This window comes from Dendropsophus ebraccatus, chromosome 1 (genome assembly GCF_027789765.1).
Source record: "Dendropsophus ebraccatus isolate aDenEbr1 chromosome 1, aDenEbr1.pat, whole genome shotgun sequence".
Lineage (NCBI taxonomy): Eukaryota > Metazoa > Chordata > Amphibia > Anura > Hylidae > Dendropsophus > Dendropsophus ebraccatus.
This window is the reverse complement of record NC_091454.1, coordinates 44,027,969-44,049,725: the sequence shown is the minus strand read 5'-3', so window position 1 is coordinate 44,049,725 and position 21,757 is coordinate 44,027,969. Positions and strand designations below refer to the sequence as shown.

The following is a 21,757-nucleotide window of genomic DNA, read 5'->3' as shown; positions in this document are numbered from 1 at the left end:
TACCAAAAAAAAAAAAACTAGCAGAAAAACAAACACACTAGCAATAGAAAAAGTTTATGTTCCTTAAAGAGTCACTGTCGTATTTTTTTTTTTTTGCAGAAATCAATAGTCCAGGCGATTTTAAGAAACTTTGTAATTGGGTTTATTAGCCAAATCTGCCATTATCTGCATGTAAAAAGCCTTTTCCCAGGTCCCCCCCTCCTTCCTCTTTTTCATCCACTCTGAAAAATCTGAAAATTGTGACTTGTTGCAGGAGACGTCCCCTGTCTGTTCTAGGGAGGGGGGAGGAGGAAGGAGGGAGTTAGCCGGCAGCAGAAAGCAGATAACAGAGGATTACAGGCACGGAGCTGGGTGACAGCTGTAATCCGAGCTCAGACAGGTCACTGGTGATGGTCAGAACAGATAACGGGTGAGGGATTTGTAGATTAACTCTTTGTTGTCCTGTTTTGGTCTTTTCTTTAGCTCTCTCCATAGGAGAACAATGAAGACAGGGGGGAGAGCTTCAAACTGCTTTTTCATGATAAAAATGCATTTTTCGGATAATAAACCCAATTACAAAGTTTCTTAAAATCGCCTGGACTATTGATTTCTGCAAAAAAAAATTTCACGACAGTGACACTTTAACACGATTGTGGCCCTCTGACTTCTTTTTTTTTTTTTTTTTTTCTCCTTCCTTTTATGTGTTTGGATTGAAATTGATCTCAAAACTGATCCCATAATGTCACATGTGGTCAGTTTCAGTCATTTATGATGCCAGATGTGTTTTGGTGCTGGCTCAGGCAAATTAGATCTGGATATCATCGATCTATGTAAACGTGCCGTGTCGGCGACTGTTCAGCAGTGCCCTGGTGACTGCTAAGTTTGTTTTGTATGAGATATTTCATGGACTTGACACTGTGCTCCAGTGTCGGACTGGCTACTTGGGACCCACCAGGGGAAATGATTCTGGGGGCCCACCAATGAAGAACCATTAAGAAACAACATGCTGACTAGAGATAAGCGAACCTCGAGCATGCTCGAGTCCATCCGAACCTGAACGTTCGGCATTTGATTAGCGGTTGCTGCTGAACTTGGATAAAGCCCTAAGGCTATGTGGAAAACATGGATATAGTCATTGGCTGTATCCATGTTTTCCAGACAACCTTAGAGCTTTATCCAAGTTCAGCAGTCACCGCTAATCAAATGCCGAACGATCGGGTTCGGATGGACTCGAACCCGCACCCGGTTCGCTCATCTCTGATGCTGACCCAATTTCTATGCTGGATTGATCTGTGTCCACAGCTAGTCAAATTACAACTCTCAAAATGTCCTACACTTATGAAGCTCTCAGGGTATACTGGGAGTTGTAGTTCCAGAGAGGACAATCCTTTAACAAGTGATGGTTGTGTAGCGGCTTCTGGTTGCTGCAATCTGAAACAACCATCAGCCCTAAAGATCCATCAATAAATCTATTTACATCACCAGCTATTATCAGGGGATTTTCTATTCAAATATACTAAAACTCCCACCATATCCTGAGGACTGTGTGCCGTCAATAAATGCTGGGAGTTGTAGTGTTTGCAGCTGTTGTAGTAGGGGGATCCTAGGTGCATTGTACACTAGAAGCTTTGTGGGAGTCCAGAATACACAGAATAGTTCTGTGGGGGCTCAGTGTATAGAAGTGACCACAGAACAGCACTAATAGGGAATATAACAAAAAAAGAAAATAAATTACACACACATACAGCAATGTAGTGCTGGCATATACAAGCATATTTGTATCCTGTTTGTAGGCTGCATGGTACATATATGCTTATATACACCAGCACTACATTGCTGTATGGTTTACTCATGTATTGGAGTAGTACATTAGAATTCCAATTTATTTCCGGTTCATACTGGGGTTGGTTGGTCTGAGGGGCCATTTGTTACATCATGGCCTCTTGGTTTTTATCATGTTTTTTGTGTTTTTATCTCTTGGTGTTTTTTGCATGTTGTGTACTATTTAAAATTATTTTTTTGGCTACTACATTTATTAGTGGAGCGCTGGTGTCTATATGACAGGTCTTTCTCTTTTGATGCAACATATATACACTCTGCACCCCCACACATTGAATCTACTGTAAGTTTATATACTGTAGGTATAAACACACAACTACACATATATACCGTCTGCACCCCCACACATTATACCTGTATACACACACTGTAGATTCAATCACACACATACATATATATATACCCTCTGCACCCCCACACATTATACCTGTATACACACACACACACACTGTAGATGCAGTCACACATACACATATATACACACACACTGCACCCCCACACATTATACCTATAAACACACACGCTGCAGATTCAGTCACACACACATATATATATATATATATATATATATATATATATATATATATACATACACCCTCCCTCTGCACCCCCACACATTATACCTGTATACACACACTGCAGATTCAGTCACACACACATATATACCCTCTGCACCCCCAAACATTATATATATATATATATATATATATATATATATATATACATACACACTGTAGATTCAGTCACACACACATTATACCTGCTTACACACACTGTAGATTCAGTCACACACACACATATACCCTCTGCACTCCCACACACTATACTTGTATATACACACGCTGTAGATTCAGACACACACACACACACACACACACACACACACACACACACATTTTACCTGTATGCACACACACTGTAGATTCAGTCACACACATATATACCCTCTGCACCCCTACACATTATACCTGTATACACACACTGTAGATTCAATCACACACAAACATATATATATACCCTCTGCACCCCCACACATTATACCTGTATACACACACACACACTGTAGATTCAGTCACACACACACACACATATATATATGTGTGTGTGACTGAATCTGCAGCGTGTGTGTGTGTATAGGTATAATGTGTGGGGGTGCAGTGTGTGTGTGTATGCACACACACACACACTGCACCCCCACACATTATACCTATATACACACACGCTGCAGATTCAGTCATACACACATATATATACCCTCTGCACCCCCACACATTATACCTGTATACACACTGTAGATTCAGTCACACATACACCTATATACACTCTGCACCCCTACACACTATATCTATACACACACACACACGAACTGCAGATTCAGTCACACATCACACATACAGTATAGTCACCCTGCACATCCAGTCATATGTCAGACCTCCCATTACCCTGGAACTTTTTTTATTTCTTCATACCCGAGGATAGCAGAGGAGGGAGGGGGAGCAGACCTCTGCCTGACAGTTCAGCAGCAGCCACATCTGACCTCCTGGGCGCTGATAAGATTTTCTTTCCCTTCTGTCTGAGCAGGAGGCTGGTGAGGAGAAGAGCAGCCAGAGCTCCTGTCATAGCTGCAGCCTCCTGCTCCTGCACATCCCGACAACAGCATCTATGGGAGGGTGAGGAGAAACCCCCGGCTTCCCGGTGGCCCAGTCCGAGGCTGCTGTGCTCCCTGTTGCTTAGTTCTTTTTGCATAAATGGACTGATGTATCGCTTGTTCAGTCTTGTTTCTCTCGATCCCTTAAGTAAAGCTCTTTTTCTGGCTTGTTTTATATTTTATGATCTCAACTGTACATTCACATCACTTCATTGTATCTTTCACTGATTATTTTAGTTTAAGTTTTGGAGGGGTGGATTTCATCCATTTGTAATAAGTGCTACTTTCAATGTTCAATTGAAGAACTTAAAGTGAATGTACCATCACTTTAGGAATTTGTCTTACTTAAAGGGGTTGTCCGGCGATAAAAAATTATTCACAGAATAACACACATTACAAAGTTATACAACTTTGTAATGTATGTTATGTCTGTGAATGGCCCCCTTCCCCGTGTTTCCCCCCACCCACCCTAGACCCGGAAGTGTGGTGCATTATACTCACCGCATCTCGTGTCGTCCACGGTCTCCGATCCTCAGCAGTGACGTCTTCTTCGGGAGGCCGGCGGATCTTCCCGAGTGCCGGCCACCCTCTGCAGCGTCATCCGAAGCTCAGCCGCGATTGGCTGAGCATAACTGTGCTCAGCCAATCGCGGCTGAGCAGCTGATGACGTGGCCGCGTCATCAGCCGCTCAGCCGCGATTGGCTGAGCATAACTGTGCTCAGCCAATCGCGGCTGAGCTTCGGATGACGCTGCAGAGGGCGGCTGGCACTCGGGAAGATCCGCTGGCCTCCCGAAGAAGACGTCACTGCTGAGGATCGGAGACCGTGGTCGGCACGTGACAGGTAATGTATAGCGCACCACACTTCCGGGTACACGGGTGGGGGTGGTGGGACACGGGGAAGGGGGCCATTCACAGACATGACATACATTACAAAGTTGTATAACTTTGTAATGTGTGTTATTCTGTGAATAATTTTTTATCGGCGGACAACCCCTTTAAGTAATAACATATTAAATACTTTTAGCTGGACTTCACCTTTAATGTTGAACCACAGCAAGCAGGCACCCAGTGAGATGTAACATCAGGTACATTCGTTTTAAGCATTACCCCATGTATAGAACAGCGCCGGGCGGCGGTTTCCTCCAACTGGGGGCAGGCCAGGTGCCCGTGAACAGAATGGGCTGTACACAGGGACCGAACCGTGGTTCAAAAAAGGACCGTGGCTCCAGCACTGTTCTATACATAGGTAAAACTTAAAGTGAATGTACCTGATGGTACATTCACTTTAAGTTCTTCAATTGAACATTGAAAGTATTTCAATGTATTCAAAGTATTACAAATGGCAGAGAATGATGGCAGAGGGATGCTCAGTGTCCCTCCAGTGCCCTGTGTGCCTCAGTGTCCCTCTGTCATCCTCTCCAGCAGCCACAGCCCACACAGCTCTGGGAGTCGGGTTGTGACATCACCATTTTATCCAGGAAGTGAAACCTTGATGCAGTAGTAAGGGCAGGGAAAAAGCACTTTATAAGCATTTCCCGTAATAAGTGTATAATGGTGATTTGTATAACTTTTAGGGGGCAACACAATACTTTAATAAAAACTTTTGCCGGACTTCTCCTTTAAGGATACTTGCTCCCCAAAGTATTCCATAAACATGGAAGGGAGGGAGAGAGAGATCCCTGCTCGGTGCTGCGGCCATATACACACTGTACTACTACTCCCATCATGTGCTCATAGTATGAGTAGATGATGGGGGAGTAGTATCAGGGCCATCACCAGGATTCTGCACAGCCCAATTCACTGGCCCTGGCACTACTCCCTTATCTGCTCATACTATGAGCACATGATGGGAGGATTAGTACAGCGTATGTGAAGGCAGCAGAGGCAGTGGGGCAGGGGGGAGGGGGGAGGGATCCTGGTGATGTGGCACACAGTATAACAAGGTTGGAAGACAAGAGTCTGTCAAGCTCAAATACAGAAACTCTTCTGTGTGATCAAGAGGAAGGGAAAAACCCATATGAGTCAAATGCCAATTGCTCAATCACAGGGAGAAAATTCCCCACTCCAATAGCCATCAGAATAGTCCCTGGATCAACTTATCGCCAATAATCTAGTGGCCATAACTTGTAATATATTTTTTAAGGAAAGCATCTGGACCTTCCTTGAAATTATTTAAGGAGGACCTGTCACACCGTTCCCCGTCCCCCCCACCCCCCTTCCCGTGCTGGGGGCACAGACTCCCGACCCCCAGCTAGATCCCCTTATACGTACCTGATACCGCTGCCGGAGCTGGTCCCGGGACGGAGATATACTGGTCAGAAGCCGGCGCGCGCTCTGGAGAGAGGTCCAGCGTCCATAGAGAATGAATGGAGTCGTGCGCGCATCAGAGATGAGCCCGGCTCCATTCCCCCTTTAAAGTGTCACTGTCGTGAAATTTTTTTTTGCAGAAATCAATAGTCCAGGCGATTTTAAGAAACTTTGTAATTGGGTTTATTATCCGAAAAATGCATTTTTATCATGAAAAAGCTGTTAGAAGCTCTCCCCCCTGTCTTCATTTTTCTCCTATGGAGAGAGCTAAACAAAAGACCAAAACAGGACAACAAAGAGTTAATCTACAAATATCTCACCCGTTATCTTCTTGGACAGTCACCACTGACCCGTCTGAGCTCTGATTACAGCTGTCACCCAGCTCCATCTGCTTTCTGCTGCTGGCTAACTCCTTCCTTCCTCCTCCCCCCTCCCCTCTCCCTAGAGCAGACAGAGTGTGACTCATGCAACAAGTCACAATTTTCAGATTTTTTGGAGTGGATGAAAAAGAGGAAGGAGGGGGGGACCTGAGAAAAGGCTTTTTACATGCAGATAATGGCAGATTTGGCTAATAAACCCAATTACAAAGTTTCTTAAAATCGCCTGGACTATTGATTTCTGCAAAAAAAAAAAATACGACAGAGACTCTTTAATGAATCAGTCTTGACAAAATCCAAAACCAAAGAATCCATGTCTGTGCTTATGGTAAAACCTTCTTTTCTCTAAACGAGAGGATTTCCCCTTGTTTTGGTTACAGACCTAGGTGTAAAAAGATCACTAAAAGATTTCTGTTTATCATAGATGTAGCCGCGGTAACGATAATTGAACTATAATTATTACACTGTGTCCCTGTTTGCAAGCCACACCCACTTGGCCATGTAAAACTGGCGATTTTGTTCAAGGAACTTAATGAGCAGCAACACAAGGCTGGGCCATTTACTCTATAGTAATTCTTATCTGTCATTATTAGGGGGTGTCAGAAGAGACCTGGACGTGTATAACCAGGTATACAGCCATTACAGGACGTGTACATACAGGTATACAGCTATGTACACACTACAGGACGTATATATAGCGGTATACGGCTATGTATACACTACAGGACATGTATACAGCTATGTACACACTACAGGACGTGTATATACTGGTATACATCTATGTAGTACATAGTTGTATACCTATATATACATGTCCTGTAGTGTGAACTGAGCTGTATACCTCTATATACACATCCTGTAGTGTGTACATACCATAACTACCATATAATACACTATATACAACTATACCATATATTACACTATATACAACTGTACCATATAATACACTATATACAAATGTACTATACATATTACTATGATATAATGCTATATATATATAACTGTACTAGGGCTGGGTGGTATACCGTGAAAATACCGATACCGTCTCTGGCGTCTGTTAACCGACCTCAACATTGCCAGGACGGTATGTGCGGTATTTTCACACTTTCCCCGCCTGAGCCGTGAGCAGTGAATTAGTGTGCTGTCTGTGCAGGGAGCCCGGCATGACAGCGCACCTGTGCCCCTATACTGTGCGCCGTGCCCCTATATTGTGCGCAGTGCCCCTATACTGTGTGCCGTGCCCATATAGTGTGCATATACTGTGTGCCGTACCCATAAGGGTATATTCACATCTCTTTTTTGGCCACATGTCGGGCTACACGTCAGAAATCAGTAAAAAAAAGGATGCTGCCGTGCAGCCCGCCGCGCAGCCGACGGCCACATTGACTTAAATGAGCAGGACGGAGTCATTATGTGATTGCGTTCTGCTAATTTGTGGGATGTACACGGCTTTTGTGCAGGACTCAAAAGCGGCAGCATCCTTTTTTCACTGATTTCTGCCGTGTAGCCCGACATGCGGCCAAAAACGAGATGTGAACATACCCTAAACTGTGCGCTATGCCTGTATGCTGTGTGCAGGACCCATATACTCTGCAACAAATTATATTAATGACTAGACATGAGCGAACCTCGAGCATGCTCGAGTCCATCCGAATCCAAACTTTCGGCATTTGATTAGCGGTGGCTGCCAAAGTTGGATAAAGCCCTAAGGCTATGTGGAAAACATGGATATAGTCATTGGCTGTATCCATGTTTTCCAGACAACCTTAGAGCTTTATCCAACTTCAGCAGCCCCCGCTAATCAAATGGCGAAAGTGGAAAAAAAAAAAAAAAAACTCACTTAGCAGCAACACAAGGCTGAGCCATTTAGTGTATAGTCCTTATTAGAGATAAGCAAACCGGGTTCGGGTTAGAGTCCATCCGAACCCGGTTTGCTTATCTCTAATAAGGACTATACACTAAATGGCTCAGCCTTGTGTTGCTGCTAAGTGAGTTATTTTTTTTTTTTCACTTTTGTGAATCAAAATATTGCCACTTTGGCATGGCAAGTAGGTGTGGCTTGCAAAAGAGGTGTGGCTTACAAAAGGGGCGTGTCAGAATTATCATTCAATTATCGTTACCACAGCTACGTGTGCAATAAACTGCAATATTGATTTTGGCTAATATCGCCCAGCCCTAAACTGTACCATATAATACACTAGATAAGGGTCAGTTCACAATGAGCAAGATCGTCTGAATTCCGCGACGGAGATTTCCGCCGCGGAATCCCGCCGTGCTGAGTGTGCTGCTGTAAGTGAATGGAGAGGGCGCACGTGCTCTTTCCCATTCGCTTAAAGCAGGACACTGAGCACGGCGGAGAGTTCCGCCTCGGAATTCCGCCGTGTTTCCGCAGTGTGAACTGGCCCTAACTGTACAATATATACAACTGTACCATATAATACACATATATATATAATCTGTATGATATAATACTATATATATTTATATATATGTATATATAATGTACAATATATACAAATGTACTATATAATACACTATGTACAACTGTAAAATATATATATGCACAAGCCAAAAAGACAGAAATGGCTGCACATCGCACCCATGGTTGACACGAAAGCTTGTTCAGCTACATTAAAAACTAACATCAGAAGTTAGTATATAATTTGATCAAACCATGTTGCCTCATGTACCAACGTGCAGGTCTCTGATACAGGATGCAGGATCTTTAATATATGCTGAACCAGCTTTTGTGTCAACCATAGGTGCGATGTGCCGCCATTTCTGTCTTTTTGGCTAGTGCATGTAATATATATATGACTGCATGATATAATACAACATGGCCGGCGTCAGCACCCGGCTGACTAGGGCAAATGCCGGGGCCCACAGCTCCTCTAGGGGCCCACTCCCGTCTGTTACTACATTTTTTTTTTTTGTTAGTAAAAAAAAAAAAAAAGTGTAGTAACAGAGGGGACTGGGCCCCTAGAGGCCGCATGTGACAGTTAGGGGCCCGCCGATACATACTGGGGTCCCCGGGCACACGTCTTCCTGCAAGTCTTCCCTACAGCCGAGTAGGTAGAAAAGGACCTTTGAGTATGAAGGACCTGTGGTGATGTCATGGGTCATGTGATTGGACACCTGACCTGATAGAGGGCAGAAGGTAGGCTCTGTAAACTAATAGTCAACTGTATGTGCTGGCGTTTCTAGTTGTTTTGTTTTGTGTATACAGGTCCTGCTGTAATATATATATATATATATATATATATATATATATATATATATATATTTATATATATACAGCAGGACCTCCTATCTACTTTCTATCTATCTATCTATCTATCTATCTACTTTCTATCTATCTATCTATCCACAGAGCAGGAGCTGTATACAGGAGTGGTGCTGCTGGTTCTGTATACAGCTCCTGCTCTCTGTATATATATATATATATATATATATATATATATACACATATATACATACATACAGAGAGCAGGAGCTGTATACAGAACTAGCAGCAGCATGTAAGATAGATATATATATATATATCTTACATTCTGGTGCTGCTAGTTCTGTATACAGCTACTGCTCTGTATATAAATAAATAAATGATTCCCGCTGTGTGCCCACTCTGTGCAGCGGGTGGATACAGCGGGAGTACCGCCTGGAAAACTGGGATACAACCTATGGCTATGGTTGTATCCCAGTTTTCCAGGCGGTCCTCCCACTGTATCCACCCTCTCCACGAAGGTGGAAGACATCGATGGCGAGAGTTCGGGTTCGTACGGACCCATCCCTTTATATATACACAGAGCAGGAGCTGTATACAGAACTAGCAGCTCCACCATGTTTTATATATATATATATATATATTTATATATATATATATATATATATATATATAGAACTAGCAGCTCCAGCATGTTATATATATATATATATATATATATATATATATATATATATATATATATATATATATATATATAAATATATATATATATATATATAAAACATGGTGGAGCTGCTAGTTCTGTATACAGCTCCTGCTCTGTGTATATATAAAGGGATGGGTCCGTACGAACCCGAACTCTCGCCATCGATGTCTTCCACCTTCGTGGAGAGGGTGGATACAGTGGGAGGACCGCCTGGAAAACTGGGATACAACCATAGCCATAGGTTGTATCCCAGTTTTCCAGGCGGTACTCCCGCTGTATCCACCCGCTGCACAGAGTGGGCACACAGCGGGAATCATTTATTTATTTATATACAGAGCAGTAGCTGTATACAGAACTAGCAGCACCAGAATGTAAGATATATATATATATATATATATATATATATATATATATATATATATATATATATATATATATATATATATATATATATATATAACATGCTGGAGCTGCTAGTTCTGTATACAGCTCCTGCTCTGTGTGTATTAATATATATATATATATATATATATATTTATATATATAATATATATATATCCTTTCACTGTGTCTGACTCCTCCAGAGTCCTGACTACTGCAGAGATCAGGAGATACAGGAGGAGAAAGATATGCAGCAGCCGCATGTTTCTTCTGCTGCAAATCTTTCCTCGCCTGTATCGCCATGATTTGCTCCTCAAAGGGGCCCGCTAAGGCTCTGTCGCCCAAGGGCCCACAAAAACCTGGAGCCGGCCCTGTAATACAATATAGATAGATAGATAGATATAGAGAGAGAGAGAAATCGAAAACACGCAGCACTCAGGGAGTCAGGGCTTGCTGTGTGCCAGCGATCCCACCTTGATTCTCAGGTGTCTTATGTAGATAAATGAAAGCGACTGCAGCACTTCAGTCTTCGTGAGAAAACTCTTAGATGGTGTTTATTCCATACAAAAACACACGGTGAACAAACAGCGACGTTTCGACGTCACAATGACGTCTTTCTGAAGCCACTGGCCATCTATATATATATATATATATATATATATATATATATATATATATATATATATAGAACTGTACAATATATACAACTGTACAGTGGTATCTTGGTTTAAGAGTATTTTTGATTAAGAGCATTTTGGTTTAAGAGCTCACAGTTTTTCAAAATTGTGACTTGGTTTAAGAAAATTGCTTTGGTGTAAGAGCTCCCTTTACTGGGTGGGAGGGGGAGTGGAGGAGGGGCATGGTCTGCATAGCGTGGTCTACAGCCCTGTAACCCAGGAAGTCTCCCTCACCTTCCAAATCATGGCTGATCCACTCCAGGCTGGGGCTTACATCAGTGGAAGTAATCTCTTCATAGCTCCCCAGACAGAGTGCTGCTAAACTGTGCTCGCTCGACACCCTGCTCATTCCTTCATACTCCCTGCAGTCTCTGTCAGCCCTTGTTTCCCATCCTCGCCATTATGGGGATCTGCTTCCATCCTGTATCCACAAACAGCAGCTGTTTTTCTGATTTATGCACTTACTATACATTATACTCCACATGCTGTTTGTTATACTGTACAGTAACTTAGAATATCACGTATTCTGCTGTTTCTGAATATTTGTTTCATTTGTTTTACATGTTATTAAGAATAATAAATCCATTATTTTTGCGATGTGGAACCAATTGTCTGCATTTCAGGGATTTCTTATGGGAAGTTTTGCTTTGGTTTAAGAGTAGATTTGGATTACAAGCATGGTCCCGGAACGAAGTATGCTCGTAATCCAAGGCACCACTGTATATGACTTTAATAGCCCCAGATAAGCGCCTATAACCTATGACTAGTAATATTCTTCCTAACCTCACATTCTCCTCTCTTGGAGCCTGACCCCATCAGTAGTACCCAGCGCCTATGTCCTGCGGAAGGACCCGGTGCCTATGTCCTATAGGAGGGCCCAACACTTAAGACCCTACGAAAGGACCCGGCACCTGTGCTCTATAGGACACTAACAGCTTTCATGGTGAGGTCACATTGGTAGATGAGCTCTCGAATCTGCGTAAATAGGCCGCTTGCACACCCCACAACGTCACCCCGCTAGCAGTGCTCTGACTCTATTAGAAGTGGGGGCCGTCCGGCTAGAGCGGCAAGATCCGGGCGAGGCGGGGGGACAAAGTTGACCCCCTGTAACAGGATGGAGGCAAGGGAGAACGGCCCGGGACCCCCAGCACTGCATGCTGTTATATAGAAGATTCTGAGAGACCGAGAAGCTCCGTGTGAGAGCGGCCGGGAGGGGAGCCTGACCTGTCAGTGTCCTTGGGAAGTTTAGGTCGGTTAACCGATGCCAGGGAGGGTATCGGTATTTTCACGGTATACCGCCCAGCCCTAACTCAACCTGTTACTTACCCATTTACATATAGTCCCCTAGCACTCTTTAAACCATGCCACCTTTTCTGACATAGTGGAGAAGTGTCTCTGAAGTGTCTAAAACACGCAATAAGGCTATTTTCACACAATGTATAATTTATGACAAAAATGGCCGTTGTTCACACATTGTATTGAACAATGAACGTTTTTTGATCAGTGACCATGTTGATTATTTCCGGCCATTGTGTATTGATTTTAATGCAATTTTTACTGCAAACAATGGCCGTTGTTTGATGCTCAAGATAACTGCCATTGTTTATACAGCATGTGATGTTTCATGTTTAACTACCTAAAGGCTGGTCTGCCTTGCCCATGGTGCTCTTACATAGGAATACTCTGCTTTTTGTTTTGTGTAAATTTATCCTGGCACTATATGTTTTGTTCATTTATTGTACCTGGACACATTGTTGATAAAGCTGATTTGAAGCATAGTGGCTGACAGCTGATTTGCTACAAGACAGCCATACACTGTCTGCCATGTAAAATCCCTAGGTCCCTGCCTTAGAAGTTCACCTTTGAGTGTTCCCAGAAGACTTGCAAACCCCCTAGAGCCACGCAGCACTGCTTTTATATCTCCATTTTAACGTTTCCCTATTACAGTGTTTAGAGTGTCTGCATGCTATATGCTTTATGCAAGCTGAAGGTGTTCTCCAGTAATAGGTAAGAAGTCAACGTGTTTTATAGTATTGATTTAATCACTTGAAAATTTGTAGACTATATGCTGGCCTGTTGCTTGTTATATGATGTTGCCTAATGTGCCTCAGCCTTAGATTTATGTGCTGGGTGCAAGTTTTAGAAAAATTAAAAAGAAAATCACAGTAAATTGTTCGTCTATTGTGATGCCAGTTGCATTATGCATGTTTGATCGTGCATAATATATAAGATAATTATTTGGTTTATTATCAGCTTCTTCTTAAAGCTTATAATTTATTTATTTTTTATTTTTTTTTTTGAGAGGGGGGGGGGGGTCTGACACTAAATTTGTGTCCAATCTTTCTCTCTCCTCTAGATGCCTCAGGGAATTAAACTGAACAAAACAGAGGGATTATCTGTATAATGTATAGGATAATTTTGTTTATTATCAGTTGTAAATATTTTTATTTTATACTGTACACTAAAGCTTGTTCTTAAAGTATGTGTGTCTGTGTACACACACACAGAGCATAGGCCCTATTCCACCGGATGATTATCGTTTGCATAATCGTTAACGATTAATCATCTCAAACGACCGCTATTGCAAAAGACCTGAAAACATTCACTCATTTCCATGGAACGATAATCGTTACTTATGATCGTAATTGCGATCGTTTTTTCTTCGCTATTTATTCGCTATTGGCGTTCGTATCTATTGCGAACGACCGAACAATGTCTTATTCAATGCGAACGTTTTGCAAACGAGCAACAATAAAAATAGGTCCAGAGCTTATAAAGCGATCAACGATTTCTCGTTTGGTCGTTAATCGTTAACTGCATTTCAACCGAACGATTATCGTTTAGATTCGAGCGATTTAACGATAATTTGAACAATAATCGTGGTGGAATAGGGCCCTATATCCCCCACCAAAATTACACCCAGGCAATCCTTGACAATTAGAATCAGTATGAATGCATGAAGTTGCTTTATAGTTTTCCTTCTGTAGAACTACTATTTCTATAGGACTACTAGTTGCCTATACAGTACTTGTTTTACTACTTGTTGTGACACTTTTAGTGTTCAACCCTTCTCTGTTCTCTTCTGAATGCCTCTGGTAGTTAAAATGCTCAAAACAGAGGGACCTTTTGCTAAACCTACTGTAGGTTAATGCAACATTAAAGTGGGATTGAGTTATGCATTTAACACCATGGACACATGGGACCTACAAAACATAAATACATACATTTAAGGAGACTATATCTTATGCAATCTTTCTAAAAGCTTAAACTCCCAAGTCTAAAAAAACATGCACAGGTTTCTGTTGCAACTAGGGCTTAATCCACAGCTGAATGCAGCGCTGTAGTGCGGCCCTCTGAGAGATGGCAGCGTGGGGAAGGAGGGTAACGTGTTAGAGGCTATCTGATCACAACGTATAAATATATATAAATCTTTCTAGTGATATTTTTACACCTAGTCCTGTAACCACGACAAGAGGGCATACTCTACGTCTAGAGGAAAAAAAGGTTTTACCATTGACAAAGACTGGGATGCCTTTCTCGAGTAATATAATATTACAAATTATGGGCACTAGATTCCATGTTATAGGACATTGATCCAGGGATTTATTCTGTCATATTGGAATTGGGAAGGAATTTTTCTGGGGGCAATTGGCATCTGCCTCATGGGGCAGGCTGTGTGTGTGGTATGGATGCAGCAGGCTTAGCGTGTGTAAGTGCTATGGCCGCAGCAGGAAGAAAGAAATTAAAGGGATATTCTGGGCAACAGGGAAAATCCAGGGGGACGGAGGTGGTGGGATCATAATATAGAAGTCTTATTTTCCCATTCCTATGCCCCGACAGTACAGCATCACCGCTCATGGTCCCCCGTTTGGCTGCCTCTCCTGTGATGTCACTCATAAATGCCTGTTCATCCAATCAGTGAGTGAGGCGGGAAACAGCTGCAGTCACTGACTGGCTGAGCAGGTAGTTCCTGTGGGCCGCAGTGATTCAGGAGCGCGGATGCTGACAGAGAGCAGTTAAATTTGGGCCTGTGTTTGATCCCTCTATATCACTATGGCTGACCCCTGTATCACTATGGCTGAGCTCTATATAACAGGTGTCTGGCATTGTTAGTAGTTTGTTTTTGTGTATGGGGAACTGTTAGTTAGAAAAGACCACCTGATCCATCTACACACACACACACACACACACACACACACACACACACACACACATGAGAATCTTATTTATATCCCTCCTTATTCAGTTAGAAGTTGCCCATCATGTAGGACATAAGAAGAAGCTGTTGAGACAGATCTACTTGACACCAGTGTGATAAATAACTCCTCTGGTTTCTGATTGACCATTTATCAGACTCAACAGCCCTGGGATGAACACATGAGACTGGTTTGTGAGAAGTTACAATTCAGGCCCATTACCTTGTACCAACATGGAAGGATGAGAATGGCTTCAAGTGATTTCAGTTACAGACGTTCTATGTTATATTGTGGTTACAGGGTGTATTTTTACCAAGTTGCATTTGGTTTCAAGCTGTATTTTGCTGTGTTGATGTACTCAGGGATATTCCCTGGGAAGGACACTTCTCTGGAGAACAAAAATATACTGAAGAAACTCTATGCGGGGCTATAATTAGATCTGTACTCTGAGTCCCTGTGATTATGTGTTCTTTCATGTCTCCTGAAGACCTCGCTGTCACCATTGCTATATGCGCCTTTACTTATCTATACTGTTCTATTTGCACTGCTTACAGATATCTATGCTAGTATATAGCTATGTGCACACTGACTTTTTTATTCATATTTTCAACCTCAGAATAAAAAATGTATAAAAAAAATCCATTCCAAATAATTGAAATACATGACTAAAGAAGGACACTGCACTTATATTTATGGCTGTGAAACTACAGCTGTAAAATTTAGCTGAATAGTAATTGCTGTGTGTGTGTGTGTGTGTGTGTGTGTGTGTGTGTGTGTGTGTTTTTTTTTTTTAAATTGAGTTCAATAACACTTAAGGTCCCCATACACCTCAGACTTCAAACCTGCCAGTCACAGTGAATTCAGACGTCAATCTAAGGTGTATGGCTAGGGCTGGGCAATAATGGCCTAAATCAATATCGCGGTTTATCGTACATGTAGCTGCGGTAACGATAAATTGAACGATAATTGACACACACCTTTTAAAAGCCCCACCCCTTTTGATAACCCTATTTTCCGATGGTAATGCAAACGTGAATTTATTCCATATAACAATGTGCAGCAAACTTCACAAGTAATACACAATGTTTTGGTGTCTCCTAAGCCATTTTCAAGTGGCACTTGACAATGACATAGGAGATGCCGAAACTTTGGTTCTGAGGAAGGGAGGATACTCTCCCGAAACATGTTAACGCTGTGCAACTGAATAAACAAGCACCTTTTTATTCGATCCCCCTGATGAATTTGATTTTTTTGTCAGTGACAGCGCTGGTAGTTGCATTATCCTCTGTGTTGTCCTTTTTGCATTTTATTCTCAATTGTGTATGAGGAGGACGGCTGGTGGGCGGGAGATATAATTGATGGCTAAACGAACGGTCGGCTGTTGGTTGTATGGCCATGTTTAACCCCTTCATGTCAGCAATCTGTATATATACGTTCCTGCTCCAGATATCCCATGCAGCAGGAGCGTATACATACGTTACTGAAGAAAAAAATTAAGTTTGGGGAACTGACCAGACGTGTATGATTATGGGTAAGATAAATAGCGATTAGAGTGATATTGTGCAATAATGTTAAGTTGTTTACATATAGACTGTTGGGCAGATGTTACGTATTAGGATGGCCCACAGTGAGGGTAGCTAAATGGGATATACTGAGGACACACTGCAGATAGACGCCATTTTGGTGTGGAATTGTGAATAAATCTAGACGTTGTGATCTTCACCATACATAGCCTCTCATTTGCACTGTCATTTGCACTTTTTTGACTGCTAATGTTGCACAAAACCTGTTTGAACCCTATTCTGATTACACGGTCTGGAAGATTTCATGTTTGGAATTGCCTCTTGTTTATTTTATTTGTATATTTAATGTTGTTAATAAAGATATCTAATTTTTTTTTAAACTCTGTTTAGAGTAATACACAGAATGATAATAAAACGCATACAAGTCAAATAAGGTACAAGTGTCCATATCAAGACAACATAAAGGTATACATATGCACGTAACAGATAGTAAAAGTAGGCTCTCACAGCATGGTCAGATGTCGTAGTCACCACAATCCCCATACTTTGGTAAATTTACGTGGACATTTCCTGTGGGTGAAGACAATCCTTTCATAGTCTATAATTTTATTAACCATGGAGATCCAGGTAGAGATACGGGGAGACCGTCTGTCAATCCATCTCAAGACGATGGCTTTTCGGGCCAAGAATAAAGTTTCCTGCATGCTGATGCGAATATGATGTGGCCATACTTCCTCGTCCATGATGCCAAGAAGACACATAGCGGGTTCGCCGGTCACTGGTTTTTGTACAACCTCAGAGAGGAAGCCTATGATCTCCTCCCAGAAATCCACCAATCGTGGGCAGGCCCACATCATATGCCAAAAGTCCGCTGGCTGGTGTTGGCATTTAGGGCAGGCGGGTTCAGGTATCCTACCCATCCGAAACAGTCTGACAGGAGTCAAATAACACTGGTGTATGATATATAATTGGGTTAACTTATTGTTAGCAGCTGGCAAGACATGCAAGTGTGATTCCAGCATCTCTTCACATTGTTCATCAGTGAGTGAATGATGGGAGTGGATGATGTGTTGCTTTAGCCCTGATCAGATGGTCATATAACATGGAGATCAGGCCACTTGGTCCCTGAGATCTTATAACCCCGATGAGAGGGTAGGATGAAATTGGGGAGTGTGATGGGGGAAATTGTGCATTAAGTGCATGGCGAAGCTGAAGAAATCTAAAAAATTGGGTGCGTGGAATGTCATACCTATTCCTAAGGATGTCAAATGTAACTAGAACATTGTTCTCGTAAACATCGGCCAGTGTTTGAACTCCCAGATTGTCCCAAAATTGAAGGTCTGGTAGAGAAATAAGATGTGTGAAATTATAGTTAGACCACAAGCAGGCTTCTGCTAGGATGTCTGTATAATGTAGTACCGATCCAGCGGCCGCCCAAACCGTATGGATGGTTTTATGAATGGGGAGGTATGTGCCCCTCCGCAGGACGTCAGCTGTGAGTAAGGACCACAGGGAGGGAAGAGGGACGAAGTCTAACATTATCTCCAGGGAAGTAGGGGGTTCGGGCCCAACCCACTGACTTAAGTATTTGAGTTGTCCGGCTAAATTATATAGGAAAATATTTGGCAAAGCCATGCCAGCTAAGCATTTGGGGCGCTGAAGTTTTGCTAACTAAAGATATCTAATTTTTATACGGGTGTTGATCTAATTTTTGTGGATATGTATATTATAAGGGATCACCGTGGTCACTAGATTGGATGGGGGTAAATTGTAAAACATTATCACTGGGTAGTGTGTTCCCACCATCCGCTGGAGTACTTGTGTATATATACGTTACTGAGTGTCAGAGGTGTTTGTTGTGTGCGGGACCGCTGCAGTGAGGCCAGCATAATGACAGGCAGCTGTGATCCTGCAGCTGCCTGTCATCAAAGGGGTTGTCCAGCAAATCTTTTTCTTTCCAATCAACTGATATCAGAAAGTTATATAGATTTGTAATTTACTTCTATTAAAAAAATCTAAAGTCTTCCCATACTTATTAGCTTCTATATATCATGCAGGAAATGTTGGTTTATTTTCAGTCTGACACATTGCTCTCTGCTGACATCTCTGGCCGAGACGGGAAATCTGTCTCGGTTTTCTGTGAATCCCCATAGAAGACCTCTACTGCTCTGGACAGTTCCTGTCTTGGCTAGAGATGTCAGCAGAGAGCACTGTGTCAGACTGAAAAGAATACATTTCCTGCATGACATATAGGTGCATGTGGGAAGACTTGAGATTTTTTAATAGAAGTAAATTACAAATCTATATAACTTTCTGACACCAAAAAGATTTTCACTGGACAACCTCTTTAACCCCTTAAACACCGCAATGTACAGCAACTGCGGCGTTTAAGCCCCTGTCACTGACTGATCTGGACCCCTGCAGCCACGCTGCAGTGGTCCCGATTGGTTATACCGATGGGCGGGGGTAAGCCACTTAATTCCATCCTGTCGGATTGGCCATCTATGTATAGAGTCTGCTCTCAGGCCGACTCTATGTACAGATCGCCGACAACACTGATCTATGCTATGCTATGGCATAGATCAGTATATGCCATCTAATGATGGCATGTTTTACAGTAAAATAAGGGTTTTAAAAAAAAGTGTTCAAAGATATTAACCTTGCCACCCCCCCCCCCCCCCCCCCGAATAACTTTAATATACCCTCTTGCCCATTATAAAAATCTAAATATGTAAAATAAACATATATCATAGTGCGTGAAAATGTTCTATCAAAATATAACATTATTGTTCCCGTATTCTGAATCGAGTAAATGGGGAAAAAAAACACCTGGATTACTGATTTTTTTTTTATTTTTTATTTATTATTTCTCTTACACCAATATGATACCAATAAACACTAGAGATCATGGCACAAACTATGACATCCCCACTAGCCGTGTAGGTGGTAAAATAAAAGCGCTAGACTCTTAGAAGGCGGCGAGGAGCATTGCACTAATTTGACCTGGACATCTGTGTTTCAATGGGCTCGGTCATGAAGGGGTTAATGGAGTTAAATGGGGTTCAATCCAGTGCTGGTTATTTTTTGAGCTGTTGGACAGTTGTTTTATGGGCTCCAAAATACCGAGAGAGTGAGTTCACACATGCTGACGAATGCATGCAGTTGAAACAGTTCCCCCATGTGTTCTGCAATGACGACACAATGTTGCCAGGACTTTAGGCCTAAGAATATTTTAACAGGACTCGCATGTTTATGGTGCTTGTGTCAAACTGTCCTTTTACAGTAGTCCCTTAGGGTCCATTTACACAGAAAGAGATTATCTGACAGATTATTTGCCAAAGATTTGAAGCCAAAGCCAAGAATGGATTTAAAAAGAGGAGAAATCTCAGGCTTACCTTTGTGACCTGATCTCTGCTTATAGTCTGTTCCTGGCTTTGGCTTCAAATCTTTGGCAGATAATCTGTCAGATAATCTTTCTGTGTAAATGGACCCTTAGACTATCGTTGCAAAGTTGCATGAAGGTAGTCATGGTCAATAACTAGGTTAGGCTGTGATATTACTTCTGTTCAGAGGCCTATTTCCCTGTGGTTTGTCAAAGAAAGAAACATCAATAGCTGTACAGGTGTGTCCATTTTTTATGTTTAAAAAAAACTAACACAAAAATCTTAATTTTTTTTCTTTTTGTCAGGTGTTGCTCAACTTCCAACCAGTGACTGCACTTCTGTTCAGAATAGCTACGACACAATAGAAGGAGGTGGATACATGGGTATGTGCCTGATAATTCTCTTTATAAAACAAAGCTCTGAGGTTTCATGTCAGTCGGTCAAACAGAATGTTGTTGCAACAGAAAGATTAAAGGGAACCAATCGACACAATTGTGCTGCTGGGTTTCCCTGCTGAACAGCATTAATTTACAGCCCGTTCACACTGAGCCCCTCTTCCATTCTTGAGCTGAGGAATAAAACTACTTTTTCCCCGCTATAAAGCTACAGCCACAGATGCGTCTAGTAGCTTTGGGGAGCTGCACAGCAGAGCTATGCTGTGCAGCAAGGAGCCATGTCTGCACAATCGTGCTGATTGGTTCCCTTTAATTCTTAAAGGAGACAGCTTTTCTTAGCCTTAATTTGAACCTGTCATCATGATAACGCTTGCTAATCTATCTGTGTCATGTTATAGAGCGAAAGATTCAGTACAACTTGTCATGTATTGATTAAAATCCATTCTCGTCCTGTGCCAGTGAGTGGTCTGACCATTGTGTGACACCGTCCTCTGGACTCTTAAGAATTGGGAGAGCAGGAATTTCAATCAGTAGTCTACACCGTTCAGTTCCATTATTATGACCTCCATCTAATATCTACAGTAACCCCTGTGTGCAGGAGACACCCCTGTGTGAGCTTGGAATGACCCAATAAGGTTCTGCTAGGTTGTCACATGTATCTGGGGTAGAGATGAGTGAATTTACAGTATTAAGAAAGCAAAGCACTTTGTTAAATCGGCAGTTGGCTTATCAGCCAGCAGCCTTCGAACTCCGTGGTGCCCCGATCTGGGTGCCTATAAAAGCTGGATCCAGTCCTGGGAAACTTCTCTCAGTTTTCATACTAGGAGATTTGATACTGATTAATTTGATTATTTTTTTTATTCAGTGTGATTGCATTAATAAGTCGGTGTGCATTTCTAGGAGAAAATGCAAATTGCTTAAAAGAGCACACCTTTAAGAAAAACTTTAACCCTTTAACGACCCATGACATTAAGGATGTGTTAGGCTAGCTCTTTGATACCGTCTCCTTCAGTACTGGTCCTTAAAGAGTGTGTGCGGTACCACTCTTTTAAGAACAAATCCTATAGTGGCCCTTTTAAGAGCATCTGTGGTGTTGGCCCTTTAAAGGGGTATTCCACT

At 42.1% G+C, this 21,757-nt stretch overlaps 1 protein-coding gene across 3 annotated transcripts in view; it reads left to right on the top strand.

Annotated features, from left to right (window-relative positions):
- Nucleotides 1-21,757, top strand: part of SEC24A (SEC24 homolog A, COPII coat complex component) — a 128,314-nt gene that overhangs the window by 46,904 nt on the left and 59,653 nt on the right. For all 3 annotated transcript variants that reach the window (XR_011363146.1, XM_069969956.1, XM_069969946.1), the window contains one exon: nt 20,549-20,626. Coding sequence is in view for 2 of the 3 variants with exons in the window: in XM_069969956.1 (XP_069826057.1) it covers nt 20,549-20,626 (78 nt within the window). In the remaining variant the exon portion in view is untranslated. The remainder of the gene's footprint in view (nt 1-20,548; nt 20,627-21,757) is intronic.